Source organism: Mastigoproctus giganteus, chromosome 13, assembly GCF_048544385.1.
Source record: "Mastigoproctus giganteus isolate SK-2022 chromosome 13, ASM4854438v1, whole genome shotgun sequence".
NCBI lineage: Eukaryota > Metazoa > Arthropoda > Arachnida > Uropygi > Thelyphonidae > Mastigoproctus > Mastigoproctus giganteus.
Window position 1 is genome coordinate 102,577,933 of NC_143587.1, and position 24,363 is coordinate 102,602,295.

At 35.4% G+C, this 24,363-nt stretch overlaps 2 protein-coding genes across 2 annotated transcripts in view; one reads left to right on the forward strand and one right to left on the reverse strand.

Moving 5' to 3' along the window:
* The window catches only part of LOC150076313 (cGMP-inhibited 3',5'-cyclic phosphodiesterase 3B-like), a 290,459-nt gene extending 274,036 nt beyond the window's left edge, over positions 1-16,423 (forward strand). Inside the window, exon 12 of the mRNA XM_090387318.1 lies at positions 16,147-16,423. The gene's annotated coding sequence lies outside the window, so the exon portion shown is untranslated. The remainder of the gene's footprint in view (positions 1-16,146) is intronic.
* LOC150076314 (protein ZBED8L-like) lies at positions 9,998-10,333 on the reverse strand. The gene has a single exon (XM_090387319.1). It carries the CDS (start codon positions 10,331-10,333, stop codon positions 9,998-10,000), a length of 336 nt encoding a protein of 111 aa, XP_090243445.1.
* Positions 16,424-24,363: the final 7,940 nt, after the last annotated feature.

A 24,363-nucleotide genomic window follows, 5' to 3' on the forward strand; every position in this document is an offset into this window, starting at 1 on the left:
ACCCTCTGTCTTCTCCCACTTAACCATCCTTTTATCCATTGTAGCAACTTACCCTTAATACCATTCTGCTCCAATTTGTACAATAGTCTTCCATGCGCAACAGTGTTAAAAGCTTTCCTGAAATCCAAATATATGATATCAAAATTATTTTTTGCATCCAGTTCCTTTGTGACCACATCATAATAACCAATCGGATTTGTCAGACAAGACTTTCCCTTAACAAACCCATACTGTGTCTGAATTATTGCAGCAGTCTTGTCTAGATGATCCTGCAATGCATCTTTAACCAGTGACTCCATTATTTTACCTGGAACAGAAGTTAAACTAACTGGTCTGTAATTACTCGTGTCACCTTCGATCCCCCTTTGTGAATTAGGGATACATTTTCACATCTCCAGTCCGTGGGAACCCCCCCTGAGTCCAAGGATGCTCTCATAATTATGGCTAAGAGTTTGCTTAGTTGCTTTGCCATCTCCTTTAATATAACTGGATAGATCCCATCCACCCCATGTGCTTTTCTTATGTTTAACTTCAACAATTTCTCCTCCACTTTGCTCTCAGTTATTACAAAATCATTAAGTATCCTATTACAATTTGATAACCTTCTGCCATTTTCAAACCTTAATAATTCCTCATGTGTGAATGTAGATGCAAAATACTCATTCAGTTTGTTTGCTATCTGAGCAGAATCATCAACAGTCGAACCATTGATGTCAAGTGGACCAATCAGATTCATCCCCTTCGTTTTAGAGTTTATATAAGTAAGAAGAAATCTTGCTGTTTTTCTTAGCATCTTTTACCAAGGATTTCTCATACTCTGCCTTCGCCAGCCTAACCTCCTTTGTGACCTGATTACAGACTAGCTTATATCTGCCATAGGCTTCTGAGTTGCTTGATAATTTATATGCATCCCATGCATTTTTCTTCTCTGTTACGAGTCTCATTAGTTCATTCGATAACCATTTAGGCCTAAACCTTGAACAGTATTTCTTAATAGGTATGAAACGTTTAGTAGTTTCCACGATTAATTCCTCGAATGCTTCCCACTTAGAATTTACTGTTGGTAACATTGTCAGTTGATCCCACTGTACAGAATTTAAAAACTTTCTGAGACCACTGTACTCACCTTTACGGAAGCAAAAACCCTTTCCTTTACCCCTGATGGGGTAAAGGAAAGGGAAATACTGTTCAAGGCCTAAACTTTGAACAGTATTTCTTAATAGGTATGAAACGTTTAGTAGTTTCCACGATTAATTCCTTGAATGCTTCCCACTTAGAATTTACTGTTGGTAACATCGTCAGTTGATCCCACTGTACAGAATTTAAAAACTTTCTGAGACCACTGTACTCACCTTTACGGAAGCAAAAACCCTTTCCTTTACCCCTGATGGTAATTAAATCTTTAAGTAAATCCCACATCAGCACACTGTGATCACTACCACCTAGTGGTTCCTTTATCTGCAAATTCTTAATACACGAATGATCACTGCTGATAACCAGGTCAAGAGTATTACTTTCTCTGGTTGCCTCTCGAACATGCTGCTGCAGAAAACAATCATCCAATAAATCCACAAAAGTCTGACTAGTGTGCGAGTGACCAATCCACAAGTTCCAGTCAATATCTGGGAAGTTAAAATCCCCCATTATAAGACATTCTGATTTACTAGCCCACTCTATTTCTCTGTACAACTGTTCATTGTACTCATTCAAGTCATTAGGCCTATAACACACTCCTACTCTTATTTTTGCTTTCGCAATGCTTATGTCACACCAAACTGACCCAACAGTGCATTGTTCATCTATTTCAACTGGCGCCTCCGTAGCCAGGTGGGAAGGAGCAGCAGTGCGTAGCACACGCTTCTTGATTAGACCGGGGTCGAGCCCATCACCACCAAATATGGAGGATGCAGAAAGGTCAGGGAATGACCACTGCATATCCCAGAGCAATATGGCCTTAGTTGCTAATGCTCCTAAAAACCAAATAACAACAACAAACAAACTATATCAACTGTTTGTTGTTTGTTATTTGGTTTTTAGGAGCATTAGCAACAAAGGCCATATTGCTCCGGGATATGCGGTGGTCATTCCCTGACCTTTCCGCATCCCCGTATTTGGTGGTGACTTGCTCGACCCCCGGTCTAATCAAGAAGCGTGTGCTACGCACTGCTGCTCCTTCCCACCTAGCTACGGAGGCGCCATATCAACTGGATGCACTTCTTTTGATTTTATGTTTTTCTTAATTAACAGCATAACACCTCCTCCCTTTCTATTCTGTCTATCCTTTCTGTACACATTGTACTCCCCAAATTCCAGTTCAGCATTCCTGATATCTGTGTGACACCACGTCTCTGCTATCCCAACAATATCCACCTTTGATGTCTTGACCAACACTTCAAATTCTATCAAATTTAGGTATGATGTGGCATTCAGACGTGAATCTATGGATATCAATGGACTCAACGTGTGCCAAGAAAACATTCCCCGCACCATAACACTGCTCTCATCACTTTGCACAGTAGTTGTCAGACATAACAGGTCCATGGATTCATGTTGTTTTTGCCAAATTCTGAGCCTTCCATCAACGTGATGCACCAGGAACTTCGACTCGTCAGACCAAGTAACTGTTTTCCAATCTTCAATAGTCCAGTGCTGGTGTTGCTGTGCCCACAGGAGGTGTGCTCTCTTGTTCTTCATTAATAACAAAGGTAAGCGATGTGGCCATCGGCTGTTGTAGCCCATTTGCAACAAAGTGCGACTAGTGGTTCGTTGAGATATTTTGTTCTGCACACCAAGCTTGTATTCTGACATGATGTGCGACATTGTGGCCTATCTGTTTGCCATCACAATTGTAGACATCCTCCTCTGACCTCTCTCATCAACAAACGATTTTCTGCACACAGGAGTGCCGTTGAGAGGATGTTTTCTGTTCGTTGAACCTTTCTCGATACACCCTTGAAACTGTGGTGCGTGAAAAGTTCAGGAGAACTGCTGTTTCAGAGTTGCTTTGTCCAGCACGTCTTGCACCTACTACCATGCCACATTCGAAGTCCATTAGATCATTCCTTTTCCCCATCCTTGCTATGGTTTGTATGCTTAACTGATACTACAAAGGTTGTTCTGCTGCATTTATATCCACAACTGTGGTGATTTGACTTGAAACGATGTGGGACAAACCATTCGTGTGCACAGCAGGGGTGTACCTAATAAAGTGGCAGCACAGTATATATATATATATATATATAATTTTGAAATTGTTACTTGCATCCTCAACTGCTTTATGACAGTGTCATAATTTAGCCCCAGGGGCTCGCATCTGGTGAGTACAGGCTTAGCACACCCAGGGTCCTGAGCTGGATATCATCATTCTCTTTCTTGGTGATTCCTTTCTACTCTCTCTCTCTCTCTCTCTCTCTCTCTCTCTCTCTCTCTCTCTCTCTCTCTCTCTCTCTCTCTCAGGATAACTCAGAAAATTTTTTTTGGCTAGTGCAGCATAAGCCTCATACTTCCTTGCACTATATGGCTAATAATAATAATAATTAATTAGGTTAGTCAAGCAAGATTTCTCCCTTATGAATCCATGCTGTGATCCTTTAAATAACTTGTCTGTCACAGTGCTCCTGTATTATGTCCTTGACCCTAAACTCCAGAATTTTCCCTGTCACATATGTCAGGTTTCCTGGCTTATAGTTGCTCATGTCCTCCGTAGCATTACCATTACCTTTAGAATTACCATGTATACCATTCCATCAGCTCCTGGAACCTTCCCCTCTTTCAGTAATTTATCCACCAGTCCCTTCTCTCTGGTGACCGTCTCAATTCGTTTATAATATTCTAGTTCACTGCCTATGACTCCCACCCCTCAGACTGAATGTGCTTTCATTTGTAAAGATCAATGCAAACTGTTTGTTCAGTATATCAACCACTTCAGTTGGATTAGCAATAGTTGTACTCCTATTTTGTAATGGACAAGAAGTTGTATTGTATATAATAATAATAATAAGAAGAAGAAATTAGAAAATATCAGATAAGCCCATTAATGAATGCAAAGGGAGCTGACTAATTTGCTCTATTAAACTAGTCAGCTCCCTTTGCATTCATTAAAGCACTTTTTTGTGCAGTTTTTTCCTAAAAACTTTTTCCCTAGTCTTTTAAAGAATTCCCATATTTCAATTGTGTTTAGTAATGTATATTTATTACCACAATTGATAGAGGCCAAAAAATATGCTCTCTCTCACACACACACACACACACACACACACACACACACACACACACACACACACACACACACACACACACACACACACACACTTGAAACCTATACTTTTCTCCTTATCTACTGGAACATCCTTGCATACTGTGTATTTCATATTTGGGTCCTTGATAAGTACTGGGTCAAGGATATTTGCACATCATATATTTACACTCACTGCCATGCTAAAATTAATATCATTTGGCCAATTTATTCAGAAATCTTTTTTCATTGGCTGAATGGCCAGTCCACAAGTTCTAATCAATAAGTATTAAATTTAAATTTCCCATAATGATGCGTGCACACACATTTTCTTACCCATCAGGTTAGTTTCCTCTTTTTATTTTCCCATCATTAAACATTCTGATTGTTGAGTATTATTGTTTTACTCCACACAGTTATTTTGGTTTGTAACGTACCCTACTATATACAGTTTTTATATGGACCCAGTGTAGTTCTGGGCTTGATCAGAATCTGGGCATGTGGCCCATTTAGATTGTTTTTGATAAGAAACATATGCTGCCCCCTTTTTATCCTGTCCTGCCTATGATGAAATTCAGCATTCCCCATCATAGGGTGGCACTAAGTCCTGACTACCCTTATGTCAGCATTTTTTTATCTTGACCAAAAACTTGAATTCATCTGTTTTAATAATCTGCATTTTGTGGTTTTCATTATATTAATGCATTTCTTTATATCCATTCACTTTTCTGTAACCTGTAAATCTTGGAAACTTGTGTGTTCATTCCTCAATCCCTAACCACATACCTTATTCCAGGTAAGCATGGCTCCTCTAGTAACATATAACTACTGGAAACTTGTTGCTAAATCTCTGTCTTCATCCTTCCCAAATGTGAGGAATCTTACCTCAGCTTTCTTACTTTCCTCACACTTGGGAGTGTTCAGCTTACACACAAAAATTCTCAAGGAGTGTGCAAATGAAACGATTTTGAACCATTGGTATCCTTATATCCTCCCTTCCTCCCATTAGCAGTATTCTGGCCTCACTAAATAAACCCTTTCTGTTAACCAGTACAAGCCATGGTAAAAAAAAAAAATCTCATATTGCAAATTCTCTCAAGCCTAGAAGTCAAGCGGCAGCACTCTTATCATATACTCCCTCCTTTCATGGATGCATACTCAATAGAAAAGGGTATATTGCAGGCACAATTACATTTTAAATTAGCTTGAAGAATTTTTTTTCAATATGACCTTATATTTTTCAATAAATTTGTTTGAATTTAATGTTATTAATTTCCACATGAATAAGCCACATACCAATTAGCTAATTTAAGAACTAACAACTGGTTAGTAAGATCATCACTCTTTGCACCTGACAGATGGATAGAACCAGACAAGATAGTTTGGTTCTATCCATCTGTCTTTATTCTGTTTCATCTGGCAGTTGAATCACCCATTAAGACTACCTCCTTTGGAACCAGAGAATTTTGAGCCCAATTATCCCTGGGGCCAGATCTAGGAAAACTTCCCTAGTATAGCACTGAACACTTGAATTGCTGCCAAGCCTCTAAATTAATTTTGTTCCCAGGCATCCACTAGTTTTCTCAGCCTCTCCTTTTTACATTGTTTTAACTTAAGCCAGTACCCTCTTCAAGTCCTGTGCATATCACTAGAATCAATACAGTGTCTTAGCAGCACCTGTATGCACTGTTGAACAGAGCTACCTATCACAATATACTTTCCTCTAAGCTTTTTTTTTTTTTTTTTTACCTTAAGCTTTTTGCTTGCTTTTTAAATAATCAGTTCATAGCATTACCATTATCCAAATGTAGAACTTTGCATTTACTAATATCAAACCACCTTAACTCCTCTTTATCAGGCCATCTATGAGTAATTTGTGTAGGTTTTGTTGAATAATATACCCCAGTTATTATTGACAACTATATTTGTTCACCTTTGTTCCAATGACAGATTTTAGTATCAAAATTTTAGGAATATCAGAAAAAAATAAGGAAGTCAGCACTGAATTCTGTGGGACCCTACTTATGACATTGGTTATATGTAGGGCAGTGGCGATATTAACCACCGCTCCTTTTTTTTTTTTTTTTTTTTTTTTTTTTTAACATTTAAATAGCCTTTTATCCACTGCAACAACTTGCTTCTAAATGTCATATTGCTCCAAAGTAGGACTATGTCAAAAGCCTTACTAAAGAAAAAATAACTACAAAATAATTATTTGCATTCAGTTCTTTAGTGACAGCCTCTTAATTGTATCAGACTCTACACATTGCTTATTTTTCTTTAAGGTGTACATGAGAGATGATCTCAAGAAGTACATGGAAATATTAAGACAATTTTTTCCCCTTCTTACTACAACCATATGCTGTTTTCATATAAAATTACCTTTTTATATAATAATAAGTAAAAGCAGCCAGAGTGTGATTGATTGTTGTTGGGGGGGAGTCGTTTGAACTTAAAGAAGAATTAGACAAAGGGAATGGACAGATAAGGTGGTAAGTTTTTTTTTTTTTTTTTTTTTTTTTATGGCTGATGCTGTAACCTTGCTTCCTTGCTTCCTTGCATCATTTGTCACTACTAAAAAATGTGGATATAGTAAAAATTTTTCTTTTTTTCTTATAAAAATAAAGAAAAACTCCTAGTTTTTATTTTTTTTCTTAACTTTTTTTAATTAAATACAGAAAATAATACCTTTTTTTGTATTTAATAGATTTATGCATTTTTTTTTTAAATTAAGAAATCCTGATGTTTAATGGTATGTTTCTTAGCACATGGCATAGGTATATCTTTCCTGTTCAGCAGTAGTCTGCAGTGCCATCAGGGTCAGCTCCAGTTGTTTGCAAGAGGGTACACTCAACCCAACCTCATGCTTTGGACCAGTCCTATGCTTATAATGAAAGCATAGAGTCTAACTTTCAGTCTATAGGCCCGAACATAAAACACACCAGAGTCTTCTCCATTAAGCATTTTCACATCAGCTCTATCTGTACTTCATCTTGTTTGTTTCTATATATGGAAAAAAAAAAAAAAAAAAAGCGTTCCTATATACATTAAATAAAAGAAATGTATTTTATTGTATGTTATTAAAAACTAATGTTTTAAGTTTATAATTAAAATAAATAATAAGGAATTTCTGTTTATTTTTGATATGGCCAGGGTTAGAAGAGTTTACATATTCATTGTGACTGCATAAATATTGAATTAATTATTGATGGCAGCAAGATTTTGGCAACAAATTCATAATGGGCCATGCTTTTTTTTTGTGGCAGTGTACAAGCTTGAACAAGGATTCAAATTAGTACCATAAAAGATACTAAATATACAGAAAACTAACACCTCCATTTAAATTTGATCAATGGAATTATAAGTCAAATTATTTTATCCTTATAAAAATTTAGTGGAGGAGTTAAAAAATAATGCTGTGGATTTTAGTTTTCCATTTTATTTCCATTAAAATCCAGCTTTTTTTTTTTTTTTTTTTTGCTTAACTAAATTAGGCTTGTAAATTGAAGACAAATTATCAAAATTTGTTGAAGTTTTATATATCATTTCATAAAACAACGTAGTTTATTCATATACAGTAAGGGGCTCTATATACCCTGAACAGAAGTTGCTGGTTTACCTTCTTACCATTCTACATCTTTCTTTTGTTTTCAGTAAATCTGTTTACATAATTTTTTCATACAGCTCAAATACATACTCTCATTTACCATACTGTGTATAAAGGGTTGTTCAAATGAAACAGAAAATGTGTATATTTTGCTGTCTACTGGATGATTATGCAAAGTCATATTTTTCAAACAAATAGTCACTTTCCAAACATAGAATTCAAGTTAATATTGTTTAAACTACTGTCTTATTGTTATTCTTCATATCGTAATCTGTGTGAAAAATCATATCATCTTTGTAAAAACAGTTAAGATTACAGAAGCCATTTTGTGCAGCTTCTTTAATCTTTTCTGTTTGGGGGAAATGCAGTGCTGTACAGTATTTATCATGGTGCCATGTAGTAGAACCTCTACTAGCAAGAGTACTTGGAAATCATAAAAAGATAAGCAAGACCATACTGACAGTGGGCAAGCTATGAAACTTCCTTGGCAGCAGAGAGCTCTGTATTTCCTTGTGTCAACTTAGCTTAACTTTTTTTCCAACCCATAATGGTGACAACGGTACACTTACTTTGGTAATACATAAGACGTAAGCCAACACTCATGCATACATTCTGGTGATCTGTTTAGGTATCAGCACCAAAGCTACACATATCTGCCAATAATGAAAATGATTGTGTACAATGGTGCACATAGTTAGCACTGACTTCACCAATTTCATGTTGTGTTACAAGACAAGTAATGACACAACAAAATATTAATAATGCAAATACACAGGTGATTCAACTACATAATTGCATTATTAATTTAATGGTAGGTCCAGACTAACAATTAGAGACATTCAGCAACTCCATTACAACATGTTTGCTATGACAAATCTGTCATGTGCACTCTTGTACTGCAAAATTTGTTATACACCATCCCATTCTTTTTGTGCTGTGTCCAGTGTTTCTGCATTTCAATTGAACAATTCTATAAATCAATCTGATTTTCCAATTTGCGCATGTGTATGTATAAGCATAATTTGTGTGCATACGCGTGCACTGAGTTGGCTTTGCATTAACCCATCTTACAGCCCATACACATCTTGGCATGGACTCTACAAGTTGTTGCAGGGTGTCCTGTTGTAGCACTACCTACACATTACACGTGTTCAGTAATGCCAGCACATTGTCAGGTGAATGGTCATAGCATCTAATATCCTTTTCTGGTAGGCCCTAAATATGCTTAGTTGGATGGAGATCAGGCGAGTTGAGCAGCCATGAAAGGACAGAGAATTCATGTTCCTGAAACCAGTAAGCAACCTACCAGGCTTCATGGCATGGCAAATTATCTCGTTGATAAACAATATAAAGGACAGTTGCTGAATATAGATGGAAAATCCTTATGAAATGTCATTATTATTCTCAAATAATATTGATTAAGCTATACTGCCAGTAAGCAGTTAACATTTGTATTTTTCCCTTAATTTATCTTGCTTACTTGTTCGGTCCCCCACTGATTTTTTTTTTTTTTTTTTTTTTTCAAATTTTATAGGATTCTTCATCCAAAATCTTTTAAAACTAAGAAATTGGCACATTTATTAAAATAGTAGAGTATAGAATGCCTTTGGTTTTCCTTTTATAAATCATAATTTCTAAATTGTTGAAAAGCATTCTCCAAATGCTCATGGGCGACCAGTCACATCCATTGTATTTGTGATCCTAGCCTTTAATTCTTCCCAAGGTTTCAATGAGTAAACTCCACATTTTTGCACAGGGTTAGGATAGTAAACTGTTGTACAGTAAAAGCACAGTTACTTCACTGCATTCACTATCTTGCTGGAAGAAGGTGCTGTTAAAAAGATTTGAGCATCTTAATTCAGGGATAAAGAAATTCTACCCCAACAGTGTGTTCCATTTCAAAAAAGGAAAAGATTGATGAACCCTTAGGACAGTGTTTCCCAAAGTTTTGACCTCCATGTACCCCTTCTTAATTTTTCGTAAGTACTGAGTACCCTCTTGTCAAAAAAAATTGTATTTCATTGTAAATGCCTATAAATATTTTTATTTGAATTTAAGTGTACATAAACAAAATTTTTTTATAATTTATATTTTATAGAACAAAATTAATAAAGTAAACATACTATAAATTTTTACTTAATTAAAATAATCTATCATCAATGTGAGTAGTGATTTTGCTTGTGGTGGGATAATATTTCAGCAAAATTTGGCTCTGTGGTTGTTAATTTCAATCTCAAATGCTGTTCGACATCTATAATGCGGTTCCTCTTCTTTGTCTTAATGTCTACAAGGGCCGAAAATCCAACTTCGCACAGATATGAACTTGGAAATGGAAAAATGAACTTTAGAGCTTTATCTGATAATGCAGGAAATTCATTTTGTATTTGTAACCAAAATGATGATAATGTATTCTCGTTATATTTGTTTTTTAAGAATCCATCAGATGCTAATTCCAAAAGTTGTTCTTCTGTTTGTGACAGACCCTTTAGCATAGATTGATTGATTGATGTTGAAAGGATATCTTATTCACTCAATATTAATGTCAAATTCAGGGAAATACTTTTCTAGATTCATCTGTAACCTTTGTAAATGCTGCATTATAATAATCTTCATATTGTCATCAGTTTGTTTATTCAAACTTGTGTGTAGTTCATGAAGAGATGGGAATGCGTCCAATTCTCCATTACCAACTTGCTTTTGCCACAACTTCATCTTTGCCAATGTCGCGTTTGTCATCTTTGTCATCTTTGCCTTTATCTTGAACGTGATATATAGAAATTTCCTTCTCTTGTAAGGACAAATTAAGATTATTTAAAACAGTAAATATATCTGCCAGGTATACTAATTGACTGAGCCATTTCCAATCGTGTAAACATTTTTTTAATTCAAAACTTTCATTAAGAAAAACCTGTAGTTCATTCCGAAGTTCAAATAAACGAGTTAGAACTTTTCCACGAGAAAGCCAATCAACCTTGGTATGGAAAAGAAGTTGTTTATGATTACTACCCATTTCTTTGGTTTCACAACAAATGACACATACTGGAATAGGTTCCTCTTCATTTCCTGTCCATGAAAATCCACATTTCAAGTAATTCATATCGTACTTACGATGTTAGTAGTAGTAGTAGTGGTAGTAGTAGTATGTGATGCAAGAAAGCAAATGTATGAGCTTATGCAGCATCAGCCAAAAAAAAAAAAATCACACCATTCCCTCCAAATGCCTGTCCAGTTCCTCCTTAAATTTATTCAACCTATCAACTTCCACAGCGACAGATGGAAGTTTGTTCCAGAAATTAACCACCCACTGGCTAAAGGAAAATTTCCACACATCTATTCTACATCTGTCTTTTCTTAATTTGAATTTATGCCCCCTTAGATTCGTAATCTGAACAAGTGGAAGGATCCCATCAGAATTCAGCGTGCTCAACCCATTCAAGGCCTTATATACCTCAATCAGATCACTGTGCAGGTGCCTAGTCTCCAGCCACTGCAATTTGCAGAACTTAAGCCTCTCTTGGTAAGAGGATCCCTTCATTCCCCTCACCAATCTTGTTGCCCTTCTCTGTACACGCTCAAGTAAATCTACCTCCTTCCTAAAATGAGGCCTCCAGACCTGTATGCAGTACTCAAGCCGTGGCCTGACCATTGCCTTATACAGAGGGATAATCACCTCCTTTTCCCTGCTAGCAAAATTCCTATATATCATTGACAAAACCCCATGACCCGCCCTGGCAGCCTGTCTGCATTGCTAGGAAAACTTCATATCTGCCTGCACAATTACTCCCAGGTCTTTTTCATTTTCTACCACCTTAAGTGTAGTACCACACAGTTGGTATGTTTCTCTGGGGTTACTTCTACCCATATGTAGTACTTTGCATTTGTCAAGATTAAACTTCAGTTGCCACTTCTTAGCCCATCTGCCCAAATTATCTAGATCCTGTTGCAGTAGCACACTGCCATTACTGTCATTAACAACCCTGTCAACCTTTGTATCATCTGCAAACTTCGACATTAACCCTGATATACCTTCATCAATATCATTGATAAATATACAAAACAACAGTGGACCTAACACCGAACCCTGTGGGACTCCACTAATAACATTAGTCCAAGAAGAGCAGCACCCATTGATTACCACCCTCTGTCTTCTAGCACTTAACCATCCTTTTATCCATTGTAGCAACTTACCCTTAATACCATTCTGCTCCAATTTGTACAATAGTCTTCCATGTGCAACAGTGTCAAAAGCTTTCCTGAAATCCAAATATATGATATCAAAATTATTTTTTGCAACCAGTTACTTTGTAACCACATCATAATATCCTATCAAATTTGTCAGACAAGACTTTCCCTTAACAAACCCATGCTGTGTCTGAATTATTGCTGCAGTCTTGTCTAGATGATCCTGCAATGCATCTTTAACCAGTGACTCCATTATTTTACCCGGAACAGAAGTTAAACTGGTCTGTAATTACTCGTGTCACCCTTCGATCTCCCTTTGTGAATTGGGGATACATTTTCACATCTCCAGTCCGTGGGAACCTCCCCTGAGTCCAAGGATGCTCTCATAATTCTGGCTAAGGGTTTGCTTAGTTGCTTTGCCGCCTCCTTTAATATAACTGGATAGATCCCATCCACTCCAGATGCTTTTCTTACGTTTAACTTCAACAATTTCTCTTCCACTTTGCTCTCGGTTATTACAAAATCATTAAGTATCCTGCTACAATTTGATAACCTTCTGCTTACCTTCTTCTTAACTGGTTCTTTTGAGATGTCATATGGCACACCCTTGTCAATTTTATTTGGTCCAGATACAATAACAACCTTTTCTTGTTGTTTGCAGCTACTTATATCTGCTTTATTGCTCTCTTTTGTGCATTTTATAAACCCAGTTTTTAACCAATGATCCATACTTAAGAATCTAAAGGGTATAAAAGAATTTATAATATTTATTACGTATCCTAACTTTTATGCATTATTAAACAAAAAATAGATATTTTAAAACATATAAAAACAATATTCATCCTGGTTAATATATTGCCTAAATATGCATTTAGTTGCAATACATGTAGTGGGCTATCTGTATATAAGTAATCTGTTGTAATACTAACCTATTTTCCGTTATTTTAACTAGTAGCACATTTGTGATATGATCAAATAATGAAGCACATTCCATTGATATCTACTTAACTGTCTTAAATAAACATCTGGTAATTATCATATAATCACTCTTATCAGTCGCTGTCGTATGCTCATCGCATTGTTTCAGGCTCCTAAAGTGCGTTCGGATACGAGGCTGAACGAAGATTCATGGGTGGTCACACACATGATTTTGAAAACTACCCAAATGCAGCATTATCACAACTTGAGTAGGAGAATTCATATGAAAGATATAATTTATTGGGAAATATATACTTTTAAAATAATTTGTTACTACAGTATTTTTTTCTTAATAATGATTCTATGCGTCAGTGGTACATAGCCGAAAATTGCCACATACCCCCCTTAAGACCTTTTGCATACCCCCAGGGGTATGTATACCACACTTTGGGAAACACTGCCAGGAAATTGTGAATTTCTAAGGGTTCACCAGAAGGTGAATATTTTATATTCTGTTATCAGACTTCCTGAGATTTCTCCTCCCCTTTTTCACTCCAAATGTGTGCTGTTAACTGAGCCACTCCAAATAAGAAATAAGGAAAATTACCTCATGACGAAGACATAAACTTGCCAAGTTGATTGTTGTGATAAATAATAATTGTTTAATTCTACAAATGTATGTTTCATCGGCTCTGTAGGCTTCTTTAAAATTCTTCCTCCATGATGTCCTCAGTCTGTCATTTGCCGACATTTTTATAAGGCTGTGGTTCTAGGTAATATATTCAGGCACTGGTATACACACTGCAATGTCAAACAGGTGCCTCCATAGCCAGGTGGAAAGGAGCAGCAGTGCATAGCACACGCTTCTTGATTAGACCGGGGTTCGAGCCCGTCACCACCAAATACGGAGGATGCAGAAAGGCCAGGGAATGACCACTGCATATCCCAGGAGCAATATGGCCTTAGTGGCTAATGCTCCTAAAAAAAACCAAATAACTATAACAGCAATGTCAAACCTGCATACCCCACAAAAAAATGTATGTATGGCCAATTATGAACTGTTGTATTGGATATCAGCTTCAATAAAACAGTTATGACTAAGTTGTAAACTCCTCTGGTCCTGGGATGATAATATTGAATATAAATGGAAATTTATTTATCTAGATATTGAGTTCCTATGAGATACAACATTCCTGTAGTATGTTTTTGCATACTGAATCTCTCCTGACAGGTATAATGTACTTAAATGCTACCAGTCAAAACACAGAATTAATCTTTTCCTAAACCATTTGCCATTTGTAATCAGTTACAACAGGATATCAAATTCTTTAAAAAAATTAATTATGCTTCAGTATGCTATTTATAAATTGATTCTGTCATGCTCATTTCCAAAGTTAAAAAATGCATAGAACTTTTTATAAAGTCTTCGTGTGCGTGTTTATTTTAGCATTAGCATTAGCAGAGGCATATGATGCAAGAAAGCAAGCTTATTCAGCATCAGCCAAAAAAAAAAAAAAAACACACCACTCCCATTTCACCCCTCCGTTCGTTCAAAATACCTGTCCAGTTGAGCCTTAAATTTGTTTAGGCTATCAACTTCAACAACAAGTAATGGAAGTCGGTTCCACCAACCAACCACCTGCTGGCCAAAGGCAAATTTCCGCACATCTATCCGACATCCGTCCTTCCTCAATTTGAATTTATGCCCTCTGAGGTGATTATTCTGAGCAAGATGAAGAATCCCATTGGCATTGAGCATGCTCAAACCATTCAAAGCCTTATACACCTCTATCAGATCACCTCGCTGGTGCCTAGTCTCCAGACTCTGTAATTTGCAAAACTTAAGCCTTTCTTCGTAAGAGCAACCCTTTATTCCATTCACTAATCTTGTTGCCCTTCTCTGTACCCGTTCCAGCAGCTCTACATCCTTCTTGAAATGAGGCCTCCAGACCTGTATACAGTACTCAAGATGTGGCCTAACCATTGCCTTATACAAGGGAATAATCACCTCCTTATCCCTGCTAGAAAAATTCCTGTATATCATTGACAAGACACCATGAGCTACTCTTGCAGCTCGTCTGCACTGCTCAGAGAACTTCATATCTGCCTGCACAATTACCCCCAGGTCCTTTTCATTCTCCACCACTGTCAGTGTAGTACCGCAGAGTTGATACGTTGCTCTGTGGTTACTGTTTCCCATATGTAGTACTTTACATTTGTCAATGTTAAACTTCATTTGCCACCTCTCAGCCCATCTGTTCAACCTTTCCAGATCCTGTTGCAGCAGCATAGCGTCAGTAGTGTCCTTAACAACCCTGCCAACCTTTGTATAATCTGCAAACTTGGACATTAAACTTGATATACCATCATCATCAATATCATTCATAAACACCGAAAACAACAACGGACCCAACACTGAACCCTGAGGAACTGCACTAATAACATTAGTCCACGTTGAGCAGTGTCCATTGATTACCACTCTCTGTCTTCTGCCACTCAACCATCCCCTTATCCATAGCAGCAATTTGCCTCCAATTTTGTTTACTTTTCTTTGAAAGGTGAACTTATATCTTGCTAACATTATGGACATTAAACATATTTTATTAAAAGTCACATTTTATTTATCCACACAGTCTAAATATGAATTCTTCTGTCCTTTCTCATGCATAGTTTGCATTCCTTTTACTAGCATATTAGTTTTCTCCACAAAACGACAGCTTGTTAACCATATCCAGTGTATCTGATTTAAGCAGATCATAATGCTACTGGTTTTCACTTTGCAAATTAACAATTACATGAACTGCTATTTTTACCAATAAGATATTTGCTTTATCTCCTATCTAACAATTCATAAACATTAACCTGCAACATTACATACAATGTATGGTTCTTGTGATTTCTTTTGCATTTATTACCTATTACTTGAAATTCCTCAAAACCATGTTTTATCCTTTTAATGTTAAAATAATTATTAAGGTATGTATGTATGTATGTACAAAAGAGTGCCAATTATTTTGACATTATTCATAGAGAAGAGTCATATATTTTGCAAAAGCTCAATATACATTTCAATTTATAATAGACTAATATAATCAACAAACTGGCATTGCAGTTGAAAGTGGACTTCTTTTCTTGGGGATTGGGGGGGTTAAGGATTTATTTGTAGTAAACAGATGTTTCATAAGTGTCTTCATTGCTTTTTTAGATTTGAGGCCATGAAGAGACAAACCACTGATATCTAGTTCCTTATTCATTGGAAAGAAGAAAATGATGAGATATGTAAGCCAGAAGTCGGTTTCAGAAATCAATCAGCCAATGGCTTAACAGCTTTACAAATATAACTTAGCAAGTGTACAAATTGAAAAGGTCAAGTAAAAGTAAAAACCTATGCAATGGATGTGACAGTTATTCAAATTTAACAAAACAGTTTCTACTTTAGCTCTGCTAGGAAGAGAAAAACAGATTTATAAACTAAATTATCAGCAAACATCTCTTGGGCGGTATCAGCTCATTTAAGATATCACCACAACTTCTGTGACACAATTTAAGGAAAGTTACTGCAAATGTACACAAGTGTTGCATTTGTTTTTGCATTGTATTATATATTCTAATAAAATATTTATTGACAGGATTTAATTACTAAAAACAAATTATGCTCCAACATGTAACAAATAATCGGTGCTCTGCTGTATATATGTAACAGGCATAATAGATTAATAAAATATAAATGTATTATGAACTCATATAGGATATTCAAAATTATCTTCCTCATTTCAAAAATTGACTGTAACAAAACCAATAAACAGTATGCTACAAAGTAAGTTACATTTATGAAGGCATCTTATTTTTTTAGGCAGTAGTTTAATATGTGCTTCATTTGTGGCTCTGCATTGAGACATCAATTTCTTTTTCAATCAAAATTTTCATATAAGTTCAATTCAAATTTTTGTATAAGCCTGTTATGCCCTTTCCTTTAAATTATCTGATGGGAGAGGGCACAGATTGTGTGATTGAATTGGCTAAGGATTGGTCCCTTCATTCCTGAACCAACAATCAGGGAGTTGCTCAGTTAAGAATTTTATAACTAAATACTTGAAATTAGGGATGCTACATGATTATTCATAGCAAATGATATTAATAAGAAGGAAAGGAACTATTATACCACATGCAACTTTACAGACACTATTACAGCATGTAAATTGCACGTGTTATAACAGCGTCTTTCCTTGTTATTAATATCATTTTAAATATTGTAATTGTTTTTTTTTTTTTTTTTAAATGCAGTGGCACACTATTTTGTTCAAATAAAATACTGGTTTGTCCTCAGACAATTTGGGCATCAGCTACACAAAACATTTTCTCAAGTTACAATGCAATCTCAATGATTGAATATTCAGCACACAAAAAGAAAGTGATCAAACTTTATTAAAAAAAAAAAAGTTAGAATTTGTCTATCTAAATGTAACTTGCTGTTGTGCGTATTTTTATTGGTCCAGTAATAATCAAGTTTTTAAATTGGAAAGGTCATTTTGAATTACCCTGTATATATATTTGTTGCTTTCCTTTCATATATACTACTTAAGATTAAGTATTCATTAATTCATAAGTTAAAATTGTTCACTCTTTCTCTCTCTCAACTTTTCATAAGTGCTCTAAAATAAATCAAGTTTCAATTCCAGTAGTACTATTTTTTGTTTTATCATTGCAGCATTTAAATAGTTTTGGTAAATTTGAAAGCTGATAATGTATTTATCAGTGATAGTCTTAAATCAGAATTTGGGTTTTGTTTAATAGATTGCATGATTACATATACAATATTGCATTAATAAAATTTATTCAACAACAAAAAAAATAGCATTCGTAAATTTTAACCTTCATAATTCCCCAACTCAACTACACATTTGAGATACAGTTTATATTTTAAGTCTTGCCTTAAATTGAACATTCACAATTTTCTTTTCTGCTTAATATCAAAAGAAAAGCAGCAGAATCAACACTTATTATACTTTTAGGCTAATGTGTCACTTTTTTCCCTTTTTTCTAATATAATAATTGCCAGAGTATGAACTTTTTTTTTTACAAATTTTAAGTTTTCATTTATTGATTTTTAAATATAACACTTGTTATATTTAAATGTGATGATATTCTTACTTACCACTAAGAATGTCATTTATTGTATGCAACTATACTTTAAAAAGCATAGAGGTAGTCCTTTATTCCTATTACAACAGGAATCTGTTCCTGTAATAAATATAAAATAAATAAATGCGAATAATATAAAAAAGCATGACATAAGTTGAGACAACTTTAAACAGAAGCATATTCTTCCATTTAAATAATTATCCTGGTGGGTTCTAATTGCTCTTCTTTCACAACATGTATAAAAGGCCTGGGTTTGAATCCTATCAAGACTAAAGGAACTTTTATGATTTATTTTTTTCATGTTATGGCCAAGTTTATTTGGTCTCAGGCAAGGATTGCAGTTAAGTTCCCTTCTAACCAACCATTGAATGGAAAATTTACAGACACAAACATGAATTTACAGATACGATAAACTGATGCCTCATAACCTTGGTTGCTCTGACACAGAAACAAACGTGATGAGATGTGTTCCCGTGAGATGCTGTCTGTGCATGATTTGACATACTGATGATTAATTTTTGCCATCTATTGAGATTCAGCTGGCTTATGGTGTGGCAGTGGTAGCCATTTTGCTATTTTCAAGGCTGCCAGTATGGCAGCCTTGAAAATAGCAATCTCCTGGGTCTCTCAACTATAATAGTGAACTTGTGTTAATAGCAAAAACACAACATATACATTATTGGACTAATCATCCAAGTTAACTGGATGTACAAATATATTATCTAGGATGAACTAGTTTGTGCTATCCCAGTTTTTCCTTGCACCTTAACCCTCAACAATGTGTAGAAATATGAAGTTAATATTGGAATCAAGTTGTTGTCATCATCATCATCATCCAGAATTTAATTCTCTCCACAAGTTGAACAGTCTGGCTATGTAAACATCCTAATAATCTCTTGCTTTCATAATTCTGGCAGCACTTGATGTCACACCAACATCATATTCTTAAATTTTGTCAGCATTTATATGATTTGTTGCTACTTTGGTTTGAAGTTAAATGCTTGACCTATTCAACCCACATCAAACTGTTGTGACATGTCTAATTTCACTACTAACGAGATTGCTTTTTCTGACACTTTTCATAAGTGTATATGTAGCCGAACTTCCTAATCATTTACCTGAAAATTTATATTTGAGGAGATTTGACTACCATTTGTATACTGCTACTGTTACAACACATACCTGACTGAGAATAAATACACAGTTACTGCACATGTAGCATTATATAACAGTACAACAGAGTACACCCTCCATCTCACTGTGTAAAAAAAAAATAATTCCAGTAAGTCTCTCAATTTTCATGTCATTATGGAGGAAATATGTGACTTGTATTCATGAAAACCATGTTATAAAATATTTATTTCACTGGATAAAAAAAGGACTACCTATATTATATTATGGTTTTATAATTTTATTTCCAGTTATTTAACAGTAAAACTTATTTTTAATAGGAATAAAATAAGCCTAAAGTTAATATCTTCCCATTCGTAGCCACTATATTACAAATCAAATCCTGTTTATCACTCATTGTCACATTCACAGTGTTTCCACTTCAATTTCTGTAGCACATAATATTCTGTGAATTAGATTTATTTGCTTCCATATCATGGACTCGTTATTACTGTCTGCATTATAGGATCTTTTACATTCCTGATGATATCAGTCCCAAAAAGCTGCTAAATCTTCCATTTAGTTCTTCCAATGCTTTTGAAAGAAATAGTTTATTACACTAGCAGCCCTTCAGTTCTATTCTGGTATCTTTACCCCAAATATATATTAAAAATACAAGAATTTTACATTTTTATATTTATTAAACTGGATGAGACATGATAATGGGGGGGGGGGTGTATCAGTATGAGCATTTTTAGTAATGACAACACTACACTGTTTTGTAATTGCATAATTTAGATATTTATCCTTGTGCTGCTAACATGGCATCTGACAGATGTCACTTGTTTTAAATTTATAAATGAAATCAGATCTTTCTATGTACCTTTTCCCACTAATATTCTCTAAATGATTATGCACTGTCTTCATTTCAATATACTATTAATTATGAAAAATTAAATTTTTGTTTCACGATGCCAAGTGAGCAAAAGTCTTTCTTCTACTTAACTCTCCCACTCCAATGAATGGCAGTGAGTTGTCTTAATCTTTCCTTTGGTTTCACTGGCTAAATGCAAACTGCTGACAGAAAACAAGACATTCACGTTGCATCTGCCAGATAACACGTTTCAGTTCAGAGGATGAATAACCTTAAATTCTAAAAAAAAAAAAAAATAATTAGTTATTATTATTGGTTTCTTTGTTTATTTTTGTTCAATACGTACTTTGTTATTGAGTTTAGCATATCATAATAGAACACCATTTTAAATTAAGTGAAAAATACTCATTCTTTTCTTTTTTTTTTAATAATTAAAATAAAGCATGGCATCTGTGAGATACCACACAAGCAAATTTGTTCCATTTAGGGATAAAAGTGACAGAGAATCAATATTATCTAATTACATAAAAATACCTTATATTTTAGAGTTCTGTGGCTACTTCTCCAGGGTAAATACATTTGAAAATAATAGCCAAAACAAAAATGAAATTACCAATCCAACTATGTTTTGGGACACAGTCAGTAACACAATGAATTGAAGACAAAAGAAAGTTGGTTTATTGCTTTACTAACTGTGCCCTGAAATATATTTGATAGATTAATAAATTCTTTTTTGGTTATTATGTATCAGATGTATTTACCTCAGAGGAAGAACCCACAGAGCTCCAAAGTGGAAGGCATTTTATGTAATTAGTTTTTATCTGTTAAATAGCTAAGCTTTACAGTTAAGACGCAGTGTAGTGTTGTAATATTATGTTCACTTTCACTGCGTATGCCATCCTTCATGTCCTGCGCCTCCGTAGCCAGGTGGGAAGGAGCAGCAGTGCGTAGCACACGCTTCTTGATTAGCCCGGGGTTCGAGCCCGTCACCACCAAATACGAAAGATGCGGAAAGGTCAGGGAATGACCACCGCATATCCCGGAGCAATATGGCCTTAGTTGCTAATGCTCCTAAAAACCAAATAACAAACAAACAAACCTTCATGTCCTCACAAAAAAAAAAAAAAAAAAAACACACACACACAATGAAAGCAGTCCCACTTACTCTACCCTATCCTACTAGTAATAAGAAAGTGTCTATTCAAATAATCTTGCTATGAAAAATAGCAATGCTCTATTTAATTTGAATATGGTGCCAAGCCTTCCTTCAAGTTGTGATATACAGTTTTCCAATTTTTATAAGAACACATTATGCTTATTCTTTGTTCTACAAAAATAAGAAGCCTAACAACTGATATTTGCTGTTGGCTCCTTACTCCACACTGATATGCTTTTTTTTCAATATTTGATATATGGACAATTTCGTCATCAATAAACACAATTTAGTTTTAAAAATGAGCTTGCTTTGCCACATTAATGTAGCAAACTTTTGAACCTTCATTCTTTATTATTTTTCATATGTTACACTAACTGCAATTAATAGTTTTAAATGCAGTATAATACTATAGGATTGTAGAGCTGAGCTATATTTCAACACAATTGAAATATAGTTGTATAGCATGAAAATGAATGCAGTAAAAAATGATATTCAATTTTATTTGATGAAATGGCAATTGAAGTTTAATATTGAAAAATGCAAAGTATTTCATATGGGGAGCAGCAATCCCAGATTAAGTGTCAGCCGTGTGGTACCACACCAAGAATTATTCAGTCAGATATGAAGTTCTCTGAGGTGCAGACAGACTGCCAGGACAAATCATGAGGTTTTTTCAATGATATACAGGAATTTTGAAAACAGGGATAAAGAGGTGATTATCCCATTATATAAGGCAATGGTTAGGCCACTTTTTCAGTACTGCATACAGGTCTGGAAGTGTCATTTTAGGAAGAGTGTGGATCTGTTTGAACTGGTGTAGAGAAGAGTAACAAGATTGATAAGGGGAGAAAAAGAGTGCTCTTACTAGGAAAGACTTCAGTTTTGCAAATTGCAGTCCCTGGAGACTAGGCACCTGTGAGATCTGATTGAGGTGTTTAAGCCCTTGAATGTATCAAGTAACTCCAATGCTGATGGAATCCTTCCTCTTGCTCAGACTACACACATGAGGAGGGGGCATAAATTCAAATTGAGAAAGGATGGCTGCAGGTTGGATGTGTGGAAATTTGCCTTCAGCCAAAGGTTTTTTGGCTAATGCTGTATAAGCTTGCATCATTTGCCACTACTACTAATAATAATAAAGGGTCTATTCAAGGGAATGGACCATAAAATGGCCCACCATACCAAACAGAGACTAAACAGAACCTTGTGGTAGGTCCCAGACTACCCCAATCAATGAATGATACCAGATTACCTCAAAAACCGCAAAGTAATGATGGACACCACCCACACAGCCATATACTGCACTGCTGTATATGGCTGTGTGGGTGGTGTCACAAAAACAAGGAACCACCAGCATAGGAAAGAAGGTTCCAGCAGAAGATAAAAGAGCTAAGAGTTAAGATAAGCCAACTAATCCAGTACCAACAGGGAAATAGAAGCAAGAAGTTGATCAGAAGGTTAAAGATCATCCTCAAAAAAAAAAAACAGTCACAGTAAACACGAGACCAAAAATCAGAGGCTAGAAGAATACTTAGACACCCTGAAGCAGAACCTTCTCATACTCAACAAGAGACTACACCAATACAGAGAGAACTCTCAGAGGAGGACAACTGGAACTTCAATGAAAACTAAAGAACCTTCTACAGGAGCATCAGGCAAGAGGTGGAGGGTAATAAATCACCTAACCAGAATGTAATTAAGGAGCTTTGGGACAACCTATGGAGCAGTAAAATTAAGACATAATCCTTGGGGTCCCCTATCCAGGTAGCCCCAGGCATTATGTTTAATTACACAGAACAGAAGAAAACCAAGGACACACAAGAGAACATCAACTACTGGTACAAGAAAATCAGTAGCACACAAACACCTAGCGGAATGGATGATATGGATGAATTGCTCCATTAAGTGCTGGTTTCTCCCAGAGTATTTGACTCAAGAAATTACTTACCAAAGATACCAAAAACCTAGCAAAGTACCAACTCATCACCTGTCTCCCAACAATGTACAAGATCCTGACCACATGCATAGCCAAGAAGATTTCCAACCACTTAGAGAGCCTGAACAACAGAAGGGATGCAAGCAGATAAGCAAAGGATTACTAATTAAAATCGAAAGAGCAATGAAGCCCAGTATGTCTTATTATTATTATTAACCTTAAATTATAAGAGGAAACCTCATACCTTTTTGTAGGACTGTAATTCTCTCGACACTCGATCGCGGATGAATGTATTATTATATGGGCAAATGTCCCATGTTTAATATTAAATAAATAAATCAGTTTATGAGTTTTAAAATAGCTACGTATCAAAATCATCATGTATTCAGTTCTCATACCCACCATACCACATTGAGAAGAGCCATGGAAAGTTGACGGCCATCAATCCCCCAAAACCAACCAATATCGCATGCTAACATGAGAAATAAATATACATCAAATCACAAATAATTTAAACTTTAAAATTGCCTAAAACTTCTTTTAAGGGACTAACTTATTCAGACCATTTCCGTGTTCACAAGAAGTAAAAAGCAGTTCACAAATGATATCCCTCATTTTATATAAACTTATCGAAATTCCATCACTGATAGCATGAAAAGCAAGCTCCGAGGCACATGTCCTACCTGCCCTAAGTGATGCCACTGCTGTATCCTCATCAAAAGAGAATTTTGGTCGAGCCAGTATAAGCAGAATTGCACCCACCACAAGGAATATTGTAAACATACAATATTGTAGGAATATTGTAGGCACACAACATTGTTTACAATATTCCTTGTGGTGGGTGCAATTCCACTTATATTGGCTCGACCCAAAATTCTCTTTTGATGAGGTTGAAATGCCGCCAATCGCTCTGTTTCAAGATGACATGGAGTTTACTCATAGGTTGTGCAACCCTCTTAAATTCAGTGTTCTTAAAAATATTAATGAATTGTCTGTACCAATATTGTATATAAGGAACTTTAATAAAATATTTCTGATCCCAACAGTGACAAACTTCCTAGAAGCAACCAAAGTGAAATGGAAGACCACCTTCAAGGTTGGGAACATTGAATGTATATACGGATATATACACTCAATATAAGCAAGTACGGGTACAAGTAACTTCCTAGAAGCAACCAAAGTGAAATGGAAGACCACCTTCAAG